Source organism: Pagrus pagrus (assembly GCF_965226575.1).
Source record: "Pagrus pagrus genome assembly, chromosome: 9".
NCBI classification, from domain to species: domain Eukaryota; kingdom Metazoa; phylum Chordata; class Actinopteri; order Spariformes; family Sparidae; genus Pagrus; species Pagrus pagrus.
In genome coordinates this window covers 3131250-3144982 of record NC_140193.1, presented here as the reverse complement: position 1 = coordinate 3144982, position 13733 = coordinate 3131250, and the positions used below count along the sequence as shown (strand labels likewise).

Here is a 13733-nt window from a genome sequence, read left to right as displayed (position 1 = left end):
TGAGGTAAGTTTTCCAAGGTAACAGCACAATGTGTGAGGAGCATATTGGTGCTCTGCATGACATTATAGTTGTGCATCATAAAAATAACAACTTACCAGTGTTGTGAGTCGGTTCGGTGCAGGTGATCACGCTGCCACGGTCGAAGGACAGAACGTGTTCACGGTGGTGTCGAGGAGTTTCTGTGTGAAAGTGGATCAGATGACGTGAGCCTCGAGTCACACATTTACTCTCTTCTGTCACGCAATATGTACACATTATACAGTGTATGCATTAGGTTAACAAGTCACTCTTGTATGGACTGAACAAAAAGACGACTGAGGAGAGTAATAGCACAGATGCACAATTTCGGTTGGTTGAGATTGTGTAAATAGATAAATGATTTGCCTCTTCAACATCTAAGAACCTTGACATTACATTACGTTACTATTAAACAGCAGATCTTTCAATCATTTCCAAGTTTCTGACAAGCTAAATTATGATATTAAAGTCTGCTTCCATTTAAACTCAGCGAGTTGGTATGGTTGGACAGTTTGACAGGCCAATCAGTTACCCAGCGATCTTTAATCAGTCATCTAACCGACACATCAGTAACCCTTGAAAGTGCCCAGTGCTGCCAAGCAGCCGGTCCGCTGACGAAGCAAAAGCACAAAACGTCTGAATATTCAACTCAGAAAACTCAAAAGAATTACACTGAATTGAGTCTTCAAACTAACAGCAACAGCTTTTAATAATCCGCACAAAATGTCATCCTATCACAGCTTGTAAGCATGTAGTGTAAGCAAAGCAGTTACACTACATGACTTCAAGTACTGTGGTACTGTCGTCTTCTCCGTCCACGTAGTTTTGTGTAGTTCTGTTTTAGGTCTAGGTGATACAATCCCTTTTTCTTGCTGCACATACCTTCGGACCTTGAGCGGGGACGACAGCGTCATCTCAGGGTTTCCTCAACTGATGCTGTAAACGTGTGCTGGACAGAGTCATGCAATGTGCAACTATGATGTAAAGGAACACCAGCCAAACCGACGACCACAAAGTGTTTAACCATTTATTAAAAAATAAAAGCCACTGAAGCAATTTTATGTACACCTAACAATGTGGATATATTGTATGTTGAGGTTAAATAGTCCCAGCTCCTCTCAGTCAGTCAGTCAGTGTGAGGTGTCCTTTAAACTGATGCTCCCGGTCACGTGGGTGATGAAGCATCTCAGGAGGTAGATTCCCCAGAAGCTGAGGGAGCTGTTGCAGAGAGAAGAAGAGAAACTTATCAAACTGCAAAATGTATTTATCATATCTTAAAAGGAAAATGTAATTACATTGAAAAAAGCATTGATGAACTTTTGGAAACCACTTAAAAAATTCTTATATTAAGGAAAAATATTAAAACACGTAATTTTCTGGGCAATTTTCTTAATTTTGGAAAAATCGAACCTAAAGAGGCCAACCAGGCAAACAGTTCAGTTTGAAGTAGATTTTTTATTTTCATACAAACAAAATATATTAAAAAAAATGTCATCCAGACTTGCTGTAGTTATGTTGAGTAACTCTTAATGTCAAAATAACTGTTTGTTTACTCCACAGGAGCTCTGAAAGTAGCTTAACAATGGAAGAAAAACACAAAGACAGTGTTGGGAAACTGCCTGACTGTGTTGTTGTAATAAAGAAAAAATGGAAATGCACATTTTACTGAATTTACCCTCTTAACCTGTAAGCATTAAAGAAGTGATCCTAAACCACCTTCAAAGGATAAAGCTGGTGTTCGTTTGTTTGTAATTTGATCTAAATTAAAATGAAAACTAATCTAAATTTCCCTCGGGATCAGTAAAGTTCATCTTTACGACTTCCCTCCCGTCTGTGGCACTCAGCCCGAGCACGTCTGTTCCTTCTGATCACGTCAATCTTCAAGACCCGTCACAAACATGTAAAAACATTTGGTGCTCTAGTGAGTAGTTGGACGGTGTATTTGGAATCGAGTCAAAATAAACTACAGTGTGTGTTTTCACAGTAATGAAGGAACATGTCGGCCTGTGCAGTGCGATCAGGCTTTAGACACACAGTAGAGTCAGTTCACTCTTAAAAGGTGCACTTTGTAGTTTTAGAGAAGAAATTCAAACTCAGAATTTAAATATTTACAATTTTAATGAGGTAATAATATAAACTGAGAATCCCCAGAACACTGTTTGACGCTAGAAAGGTGGCAGGGTCCGCCACATATAAACAAAGTTAAAACAGTATGAAGTTACGTTGTCCTTTAAAGCCAGTTTGTTTATTCAGTCATGAACACAAAGAGTTTATTTATTTAGTTTGTTTAGTCAGTGGAGATCTTTCTCCTCCGATTAAAATCTCTTCCCCAAAACTACATAGTGCACCTTTAATGTAAAGTGCGATGTTTATAATAAATGCATATAAAAGCGTGACCCTCACCTGACCAGGAACGGCTGAGGGAAGCAGCTTGTGGTCGCTGTTTTAACCACATCCTGAAGTTTCATCAGGTTTGTCAGCAGAGTGCCGTGTCCACATTTGTCGATCTTTGTCACCACCAACTGCACAACGACATGTTCGGCACAGTCAACTCTATGTACAGTACAACAGTGCAATCATTATATTATTATTAATATAATATATAAAACATTTTGTCACACTTGTCAATAAGTGTTTGCTATTTTCAACTTCTATTCCCACAGATTAATAAATAAATAAATAAATCACTGTATAATGAAGATATTGGTGAATGCTAAAATTCATAAACGCTCCAACGATGAATCGATTAGTGGGCAGCTACTAAATTAATCGCAACCATTTTCATAATCGATTAATCTGTTGTTTTTTAAGAAATAAAGGTCTAAACTCTGATGTCAGCTTGTTAAATGTGACTATTTTCTGGTATCTTTCCTCTATGACAGTAAACTGAATATCTTTGGGTTGTCGAGAAACCAAGACATTTGAGGACATCATCTCGGGCTTTGAGAGACACTGACTGACATTTTTCACTATTTTCTGACATTTTATAGATTAATTGATAATGAAAATAACGGTTAGTTGCAGCCCTAAAATGAATGAATTGATAATAAATGTATCTCTAAGTTCAAACCTGTCATTCACTACTTTAACTACATTAGTACAGCTGGCTCTTTGTCCTTCGTGACAGCCAGACAACAACCTTTTTAAAGTCTGTTTCATGTTTCTAACTGACTCTTTCATCTCATGGCTTCTTTGCCTTTCAGCACTGAGGGTTCATCTTTGTTAAAAGCTGTACTGTCACCGCCTTAATAATGATCAAAGTGTTTAATAACCTGAGAGCATGAATAATTGACTGCGGAGTGCGTACAGAGTGGGGGTGCTTCATTATAATGTCTCAGCGGTGGCGTTTCAGAGGGGACAGCAGTTTTTAAATAGCTGAGTGAGAGCGTTCAGCATTAATTTAGTGTGGACATAATGAGGAGGATTTGGAAGAAGAATGAGGAAAATGTGAGAAGGAGGGGTGAGAGCTGGTTAACGGGAAAGCTTACTTCCTCCGTGCTGAGTTTCCAGCATGTACTGTGTGCAGTCTCTGTTCGTCAAGCAGAGATTTACCTTAGGTCACCTACATAATGGCCAATAATCTCTCACACTTGTTAGATATTTGCTGTTGTTTTAACTTGGTTGTGGCACAGCAGATGTTTGGGATGCAGGCTCCGAGTTTATAAGTCACAATGTGCCACAAACACACCAAACTGTTACCTGGCAAGAGTTTGGAAATCATAGCGGAGGTCTGTGTCACACAGGATTCATGCATCATCAATTTATCTGTTAATTTTTGGTCTTCTCTTTTTTATAAAATGTTGAAAAATGCTCATCAAAGTCCAGAGTGATGTTTTTAAATGTCCTGTTTTATGTAGACGACTGAATAGACACCAAAAACATGCAAAACATCCATCCTGAGTGATCCGATCAAAAGTGGACAGCTTTACGCCCGGATACAAATAAACACGTACATCAATGCAACAAAAGGATGACATTTTTTACACAAATAAAGAAAATATCTTCATGTTTAAGGTTTGCATAAACTTAATTGTTAATTGTTAACTCAAAACCTCATTTGGGGACATGAGATGCTGACTCACCAAAAACACAAGTCACAGGTTCGTGGTCAGTTAACCAGACAACTTCCTGCTGTCTGACCTCGACTTTATAATCATGACTGCATGATCAAAAGTATATAATAGTTGTATAATCATAATTCAGGATATTGATAATAGTTTCTTTATGTTTCTCCATATATTTTGCTTACAAGCTGAAAACTAACTACATAGGAAAGATGTTACTATTTATGAAGAAAGAGTGTGTGTGTGTGTTATGTGTGTTATGTGTGTGTGTGTGTGTGTGTGTGTGTGTGTGTGTGTGTGTGTGTGTGTGTGTGTCCTACCACATATGGACGTCTGATCTCCTCACACATTTCCAGGGCGATCAGGTCAGCCTTCTGAAGACCAACACTGCCGTCGACCAACAGGAACGTCCTCACCAGACTACAAGATTACAAAAAAACAAAGTTTAACATGTAAATGGAGGCGACTTGACTGATTCTGTGGTCATGAAAATAAGAACACAAACATGTTTTAGGAGGTGCAGCAGAGTTAAACAGCAACCAGAGTTATAGCCTCCCTCTCACCTCTCAGGTCCTCTTGGGTAAAAGATCATTTGTTTTCTTTTCCCTGGAGGCTCTTAAAGTTTTTTGTTCTTCATGGCCAAAGCAGTAAAACACAAATAAATAATGACAGTGCAGTGACTACACAGCACCACCTTGTGGTCCGGGACAAAATCCACAGGTAGGACAATCCAGAGGACACTGAAGTCTACGCCACTGACCTCGTCTTGTATTTGTATCCTGGCTTGATATTACAGTGCAGTGTGCAAATCTTTCAGAGTTACGGTGCAAACAAAAAGCATGAAGTATATTTGTGTGGCTGTTTATTCTGCCTGAGGTGAAAGGAAACATGTCCTGTCTGAAAGGCAGCACAGCCTACCTGAAATAAATTATGTATTTATGGTTTTATTTTTTTTTTTTTATACTTTCATGACAAATTCACCAAAAGTTCTTGACTTTGTTGGCTCAGTGGTTTGTCTTTTTGTCTCATGGTTAATATCTGGCAATATATTCTCCCTGTTTGTGCCGAGACTTTGTGACTCTAGTTTAAATACACAGTAGTTAAAGCTGGCTTAAGTCAATGTCTCACTTTTTCCTTATGTAAAGGTACGGCTCCACCATGTCCACAAAGTCTTGGGGTGCTTTGTGTCCATATCCAGGCATATCAACGATGGTGAAAGCTTTGCCCACTTTGAAGAAGTTCATCTTCTTTGTGTGACCCTGAGGGGGAAATACAAAGAGAGACAGACACACAAACTCATGTGGTGTCAAGAAAAACAATGAGTTCAACTCTTAATAATGAAATATCACATTCTCATAACTTTTTAATATTTTTTTGTAATCAGACATGCTAATTTCATATACATAGACTAACCTTATTAACCTAAAATCAGCGTATTGCAATGAACAGTGTCATTTTTATAAACATTACTTTAGAAAAAGTCACAAATGTACTGTACTGTATGGCGGTTGAAAATACTCACTGGAGTTTTGGAGACTCTGACTTCGACCTCGGGGGTCAGTGAGAACAGACCTTTGATGAGAGACGACTTGCCCACGTTGCTTCTTCCGATAAAACACACCTGAGAAAACACAAAAAGTTATATTATTATGATTTACTCTGTCAAGGAATATTTTCCTTGGAAAGCTCTTTTCAGGTTTCACTGAGTGACCGTTTTAGCCCACACACCTGCTCCGATTGGCTGCTACCATTTTGCTGCTGCAGTACCAACGACCGCCAAGTCCCACAGGACATGACTCGGGCTCATCCATCTCTCCGACACAAGACAGATGGGTGGAGGCCGATGCTGCCAGTAAGCTACGAATACATCATCCTCTGACAGAGTGCTAACTAACTCGGCATGCCAAAGAGACCCCATTGTCCAATCAACACAATGTCCTATTCTGACCCCTCCGGTGAGCACTACTGTCTATAAGGTCATAAATCTGCTCATTTATTATCAGCTGTCAACCGGTGCTTAATTATGTATGAGGCTAAAAAAGACATTAGGCTACATTTTTCATTCATGGTGTCCATGTTTGGGTCGAGGACGGGCAATGTGAACAACTTCATGTTCAACATACTCACTCACTTAAACAGACACCTTGTCTGTCTTTGACAGTTTGACAGTCAATTCCAAGCCAAACAAGTTTTGACTGGTGAGTCTGTCCAGGAAAAGAGGCAAGCAAGGGTCTGTGAAATCATTCTGTAATGTCAGCAGGTTTAAGCAGCAGACTGTGGCCGTCCTCGTGAGGTCGTTAAAGAATAAACTGTATTTTTGTTAGATTTGGTCGGTTCAATCTGACTGAACTACTGCAGGGTGAAAATGTCCAAGACTTGCTGAAAAAACCCTCCAATCATAAATTTTACATAAGCAGAGATTATAAATGTAATTTGCTTCACATTTTGATTTGTAGGAAAAAAAATTGATGTAAATTGTAGAACATTTTTAGTGAACTGACGCCATGGAAACATAAATAATTTAATTTACACTAATTGCTGCTCTCTCTTGTTACCTGTGAATGAAGCACCTGTAACCTTTAGCTTGCAGACGTTCTGAAAACAATCCTGCATTAAAACATTTTTTAGGGCTGCAGTGATGTGAGCGTGTTGCTTCAGGTCATCAGTGAGACATGAAATACGATTCAGTCCGAGCAGATTCCAACACACTGCACAGCTTTTTATAATACTGAGAGACGAGACTTTGAAAGTTAGTTGTCAACTTTTAGGTAGTTTACAAGTTATCTACCAGGAATTTGCACTTGCATGTATGTGATTGGTCAATGCAGTATCTTTTTGGATGATGTCATATTGAGCTGCAGCAAAAGACTGCAGCAACTTTTTTCCTGGCAGACCCTTCAGTTCTTTGCAGGGAGGTTACTGTGTTGACAACCCTGCAGGCATGGTGTTTCATAAAGTGTAAGAATACATGAGGTTAGGTTTCTCATTAGGGCTGTCCCGAATACTATTTTTGTGAATTACCCGCGAATATTTAAAGGTTCGACATCATGCAACAAAAGCAGCTAGAGGTGGACAGGATCAGCCACAGTCCCTGCCTCCAAAATCTCAAAAGTCAACTTGATGTGCGAGTAAACGTTGAGCAGTATAGAGTGCATAGGAAGGGTTGAACTTCCGCTCCTCACAACTCTGTGTGTGCAAAGCAGAAATACTCCGTAGCTAGTTCTTACGTGTGCAGGTGTGGAGACAATCTTTTGTCTCTTCTTTGGTGCTACAGATGCAACGTCTCTTTCCTTCACATACCGATTGGGACATTGATTACCCAGGCAACATCAGTAGAAGCTTTGAAGCATTTGTGTCAACCCCATTTCTAATTAGAAACATTTGTTGGGTTAAAGGGTCCTAACCATCAGGCTAGTCAAGTTATTTTTTAGTTAAACAACACATAGCGCGCAGACCTGATTAAATTTATCAACAGACAGGTGTATTACTCAGAGATGCAGAGGTGTCTGTTTGAAAGGAAGCTTTTACCACAGGTAGATATTTGGAGTTGTAGCATATACCTGGGGCAGATGGATAGAATCAACAAGTGTTTAAATTATATGATGTGAGGCGGACGTTGAGGTGCAGGTGCTGTTACTATTCTGAGAATTTTTCTGGATATAACTTAATTACTTCAGTAGACCGAGTAGAGATACACGTGCTTTGCTACATGTTACTGTACACTGACTTTCTTCAGAAAAATAAAAATACAAAACATTTTTTAAAAGTCATGTTGTTCACAGTCTGACCGCCCACTGACCTCTGGCTGTTTCAGTGCAGGTACGTGGTCCAGCCTCTCTGCAGAGGTGAAGTAATCAATCTTATGAGACGGTGAAGAGCAGAAGAGCTTTTCCGCTTTGACCATGTCTTCCAAACTGGGATGGAAGAGCTGGAACGGTGTCCTGTCTACTGACCTGGAAAACACATTCAAATCAACTGAAACATCCAACACATGTCAGAGAGTACAAAAACATGTGACCTATAGAATCTAGTCCAATATGAAAGGCGTAGAAACAAACCTGTCCAGGTACGACTCCAGATCACTAAAGGGGTAAAGTAAGCTTTGGACTTTCTTCGGCGAAAGCGCTGTGACTTTCTGAAGCGAAGCAAGTTTATGGACTCTCTGCCGGGAAACAGAGCAAACCTGAGTCCTGGGCTGAAGCCGCAGACACCGCCGGAGACAAAACATCTTCCCCTGCTGATTTCAGACCTTCCTGCAGCTGAGAGCAGGACAGATTATCAGTCACAACATGTGCAGCCTCACCTGACAAATTCTTCAGCTTTAATTTAGGCAGGTGATCTGCAGGGTTGGATTTATTACTAACAGCAGTAGCAAATTCGTAGATAGGAGGGTAAGTTAACCCTGGGATGACGTGACTTTATGATCATATATTTCTGCTGATAACAAGGACAGGAAAGGAAACGAGAGAGCACTGAGGAGCTGACGTTAAACTCCATGTTTACACAACAGCACACCGACTTAAAGCTTTTAAAATATATAACAAATTTATAAACAATAATGCCCTCCGAAAACTTGGTTAAAGATGTCTGTTAGACCCGATGTTTGTTTCAGCATCAGGGTCAAGTGGGACAGGTAAGGCTAGCAAGCTAGCAAAAACATTAGCACAACATGAACGATACGTTTGAAATTATCGACATAAATGTATAAACGCGGGTTAATTTAACGACTTACCTGAATTTCAGTATGGTCACGGCTCAAACATGTAATAATACCGCATGGTTTGGCCTAAATTCAGCGTTATCTACTGCTGTCATGCCTGCTTTCTCTGCAAGTTGCCATTTTCCAGCATGTTGTGTGCAGCGCTCAAAAGCGTCCGGCTGAAACAACTCAAGTTTGCTAAGAGTTCCATTTCAAATAGTTCCTACACATTGTGGTCAAACCGACAGTCTTCAATATCTTGATGAAATACGGTCCCATTAACACTAAAGTTTTTTTTAATTGTGTTCCATGGCCCAATGAGGGTTTGTGAAAAATTTGGTGCAAATCGGCCAATAGGGGGCGCTTTTATTGCTAAATGACGAAAGAACAGCTTGACTGCCTTGACTTTTGATTCCTCAATGGAAGTTGTTGCATGAACAAGCCCCGACAGCAGCATGTAGCGACAGCAGCATGCCCCGACGCGCGTGGACTGCGAGGGCCCGTTCATCGCTGCTTGCAGCTTTAATTTTTTTAAATTTTTATTTATTTTTATATGTAAATATTAGCATGTTAGCTCAATAGCTCCCAGGTCATGTGATCAATTGACTCAAAATCAGTGTGGGATCATGTAACTACACTGGCTGCATGAGATACGCCTCTTGTTTTTACGTTTTACATCTCTAAATATTTTTTATTAATTTTTATATGTAAATATTAGCATGTTAGCTCAATAGCTCCCAGGTCATGTGATCAATTGACTCAAAATCAGTGTGGGATCATGTAACTACATTGGCTGCATGAGACACACCCCTGGTTTTTACGTTTTACATCTCTAAATATTTTTTATTAATTTTTATTAATTTCTGCCCTCCGACGGCGCCACGGCCCAACGTACGTGGGGGGGCGAGGGCCCGTTCATCGCTGCTTGCAGCTTTAATTTGATCTTAATTTACTTTGGGTATTCGGATACTTATTTCACTTATTTTATTTACTAAACCAATGGAAAAAAAAGATGCAGAATAGAAAAAACGTTTTTAATGCCACATGTAAGTCTGGAATTAGAAAATACTTTGAAGACTTATAATTCACATTTTATCATAACTGTCCATAAATAAAGCATGTATTTATTTATTGATACCACCACTACTACTACTACTACTACAACTACTACTTATAACAATAATACTGGTAATAATAATACTAATATTAATAATAATAATAATAATAACAATAATAATAATAATAATAATAATAATAATGTGTTTTATAATGTATATTTAGGAAAGCTATATTTAAAAAAAAGTACTTTCGCTTCCTCCTTTGGCTTCCTATAATTTGAGCTCATAATGGTTTTACAGATTCATAGAATTGAACAAGTCACAAATGTAAGACAGAAACAAAGCAATACTGAGGGAAAGCAGTGCACTTTCACATGTTTGCCCTTAAAACCCTGTTTTAACTTGTGAATTTGTGTAAATATGGGACAGCTCAAGCTATAGGTCACAAATCATTATTTAACTATTGTGTCACACTTCGCTACATCCCCACATCCTGTTTCTCTGAAGACATGTCATATTATTAAGTGTAATAATATGACACAAAGTGTGAGGCCTTGAGACTCAAGTAGCAGACAATGAAATGAGACTCTGAAGAGGCTAAAACAAGAATGCTGTGATCACGTCTCCATCCCTGTGCTATTCTAATATTACATACTTCATTGGCTCCTAATTAATGAGCGTGACTCCTCTTTTAGCTTCAGCTACATTCCTCACGTTGATGCATGGCTGCTGAAACATACAGAAACATTCTTGTGTTCCTGCTCTCGGATGAAAAACGTCTCCCATCCGCAGGGAAAGGTACAGTTCTGGCTGTCACATACATCCTCCATCACCCTCTTGTTGGGGATTATTGAGGATTATAATACCGACGTTTATGTCGAGCACGCCAAAGAAACGTCTTCATAAATTTGGCTATAGGAGGTGGCTGTGATAGGAGCGACTCCAGGCTTCTCTCCCACTCTGCATTCTTTTACACTGAGTCTCCCAGTAGGAAATGGAGTTTCATCAATAGCTGTGTTCAAGTGGTGCTCAGGTTTCACAGGTTCATGCACACAAAGTGGTTAGCCTCCTTCTGTGAGTGTACTCCACATTCCTCCGTATGGGGAGAAGAAATCAGTTGTCATATTTATCTAGCTTTGATTAATAGCCTCAAAAGCCTTTTTTAATTTGAAATGTAGAATATTTGGCGCACTTCAGGGATCTCACTTCAGAATAAATCACTGTTATCCACTCACGACTCTCCCACAGCGTTTTCTCTCCACACGGTGGCAGCGCAGACTGCAGAAAGCGTCACTCTGCACTCAGGCTGATATGTTAAATATCTGCCGTCACCACCTTGTGCCGGTCCTCCCTCTGCTCCATCTGGCTTTTATGACCTGATGTGATTCATAGTATGTTCGCTGAGCTAATTAATTCACACATATCCAATTACAGCTCTCATATTCTGCCTGTCCTTTCCTCTCTTATTCTTACGTGCCATGTGTTAATGCCTGTGCCTTTTTCATTCATCACCTGTTTAAGTGAATATAGATTTCATATGCAGCTGTTAAAATAGAAAATTAAATATGTGATTGATACATCCGCTTCTCTGTCCCTCGTGTTCCTTTATTGTTTGTGTGTCTTGTGCAGCATTAAATGAGTGTTACGCTGGTGTTCAGCAGTTAATTGAATATCTTCGACTGAAATATGACAGAAAGGAAAAGTGGTTCGTTCTCCTTGGATTACTTTGCAAATTAAAGGCTGGTAGCTGCATTATTACCCAGGGAGATGAGACCAGAGGGAATCACCACCACAGACAGCTGATGGGGTGCTTAATAGGTGGACGTTTTTAGCCGTCACCCATTTATATGGCTTTTAGCACAATGGAGCGCTTTAAACCCTCGAAAACCACGCTTCACCGGGGGATTTTAAGAGGCACTTGTGTGGGAAACAAGACAGTGAGGGATATATAGCAGCAGAAGGGATAGATAAATGATGGAAGGAGCAAAGAGGAGGGGATAAGTGGGATATACGGGGGTGGGGAAAGGAGGGGAGGGCGGCCATGGGTGCTCCCATGACTCCATCGCCCCATCCTTCACTGTGAGCCAGAGGATCAAATGCCAGACCAATCAATCGTCCACCAAGCAGACATCCACAGCGCGGGCCATGATGGCATTTACCTCCCCAGGGTGCATATCAATAAAATAAAAAAAAAAAGATATCAAACAAAATTGATTGTCTCCAAACAACCAGCCCACCCAGACCTTCAAGCCAGCCTCTCGCGTCATCATCATCATTCGTTCTTTGGCTCTTTATTCGCTCTTCTGTCTCTCTACAATCCTCTTTGCCTCTCTGCCAGTTGCAATTCTTTTATTGCTCTTGATTGATGCCCAACAGACAATGTTTTCAGCAGCCGCTTAAAGACCTTGTGGTCTCTTTGGACAATGTAGAGCCAGAACACAGTCCAGCTGCAACGCTGACCACAAACACCTACACATGCACATTGATGACGCTTTAATCTGACACTGAATTATCACAGAGTTTGACCTGCCCGACCTTTTCAGACCCATTAAACCATTCATTTGCATGTTAACCACTGAGGCTTTCCCCAGCCGCCCCCTGCTCTCCCTCCGATACCTCCCACTGCGATGTGACAGGGGCACAATGGGACGTGCGCCGTCAGAATACCAAAGCCCCTCTTGTTCCTTGCTTTTGTTTGTCCAGGAGGATGGAGTGCAGAGGAGTTTATCAAGGCAAGAGGTCAAACCATCAATACACCTCATACAAACACACACGGCTGTCACATGCACTCGCCTCAAGGGCAAAAAGACAACTAGAGACAGCGAGAGATTAACACGAGCTGTATTTGTTCTGTCTGCCCATCTGGTCCGGCTGAAAGCGGTCGAGCCTAACACCTGTGGCAAACAGCCTCTATCTGCCACCGCTCAGTGTATGGAGGAGTGAAGCTCTGCCTCTGGAAGCAAATGCTGTGTCACTCAGTTATAGCCTAGCTCGCACCCTCCAGCATTTTCAGTGTCATTACTCTATCTGTCTCTGTTAAAGCTGGGGCTGGTAAGACTTGTAAAACAAAGCAAGAGCAAGTTACATTTACTCTCCCCGTCCCTCTGGACCTTCCCTGCAGAGCCACAGACAGCCCTGCAGCTCTCATGGGCCAGCTGGGAGATGTGTTAGCAGCTAATTTGCTACGTTAAACAAGCTCTTTTAGCTTTTATTACCTCGTAAATACATAAATAAACAACTCTGTTAAATGCCACGATCATGTAAATACAAGCAAAATAGCTTTCATGAACATACCTCAGTTCGTAAAGGCTCCCCAACTTGACAGTTACTCCTGACTGCTGTGTGTGCTTTGTGGCTAGAAACAGTGCTAATGTTAGCAGCTAAAGGACTGGGTTGCTCTGTTCTTTGGTTCAGGGGCTGTCTGTTTTGTGGTAATGTTAGCTGTTGAAGAAGTTTGTTGCTGCCGCAGCAGTCCTCCTGCTGGGCTCAGGAGTTGTGTGCTTTGTGCTAACATTAGCCACTGAAGGAGGCTGGTTCTGCCACTGTGACTCAGCTCAGGGGCTGTGTGTTTTGTGCTACTTGGTGAGTGTCTGTGCTTGTTTTTTGGCTCAGGGCCTGTATGCTTTGTGCTTACATTAGCCACTTGAGGAGTGCTTTAGCGGCTTAAGTTGTGGCTGCAGCTGCTCTTTTGCTGGGCTCAGGAGCTGTGTGCTTTGTGCTAGCGTTAGTCGCTGTAGGAGACTGTTTCTGCCATCATGGGTCTATAAAATGGTTCAGGGACAAGGTGCTTCATGCTACCAAGTTAACCAGCTCAGCAGGCTCAGTGGCTATGTTCTGTGAACATATGACAAATATTATTATAATGAATGTAAATAACTAACATGACTATTGTT

General features: G+C 40.7%; 1 protein-coding gene across 1 annotated transcript; it reads right to left on the bottom strand.

Moving 5' to 3' along the window:
- Window positions 1-1032: 1032 nt before the first annotated feature.
- gtpbp8 (GTP binding protein 8) lies at window positions 1033-8960 on the bottom strand. The gene is made up of 8 exons (XM_084361710.1): window positions 8816-8960; window positions 8142-8342; window positions 7883-8036; window positions 5606-5704; window positions 5212-5342; window positions 4404-4503; window positions 2423-2541; window positions 1033-1237 (listed from the first exon to the last, which is right to left on the bottom strand). The coding sequence occupies exons 2-8, from the start codon at window positions 8309-8311 to the stop codon at window positions 1150-1152; spliced, it is 861 nt and encodes a 286-aa protein (XP_084217836.1). The 5' UTR covers window positions 8312-8342; window positions 8816-8960; the 3' UTR covers window positions 1033-1149.
- Window positions 8961-13733: the final 4773 nt, after the last annotated feature.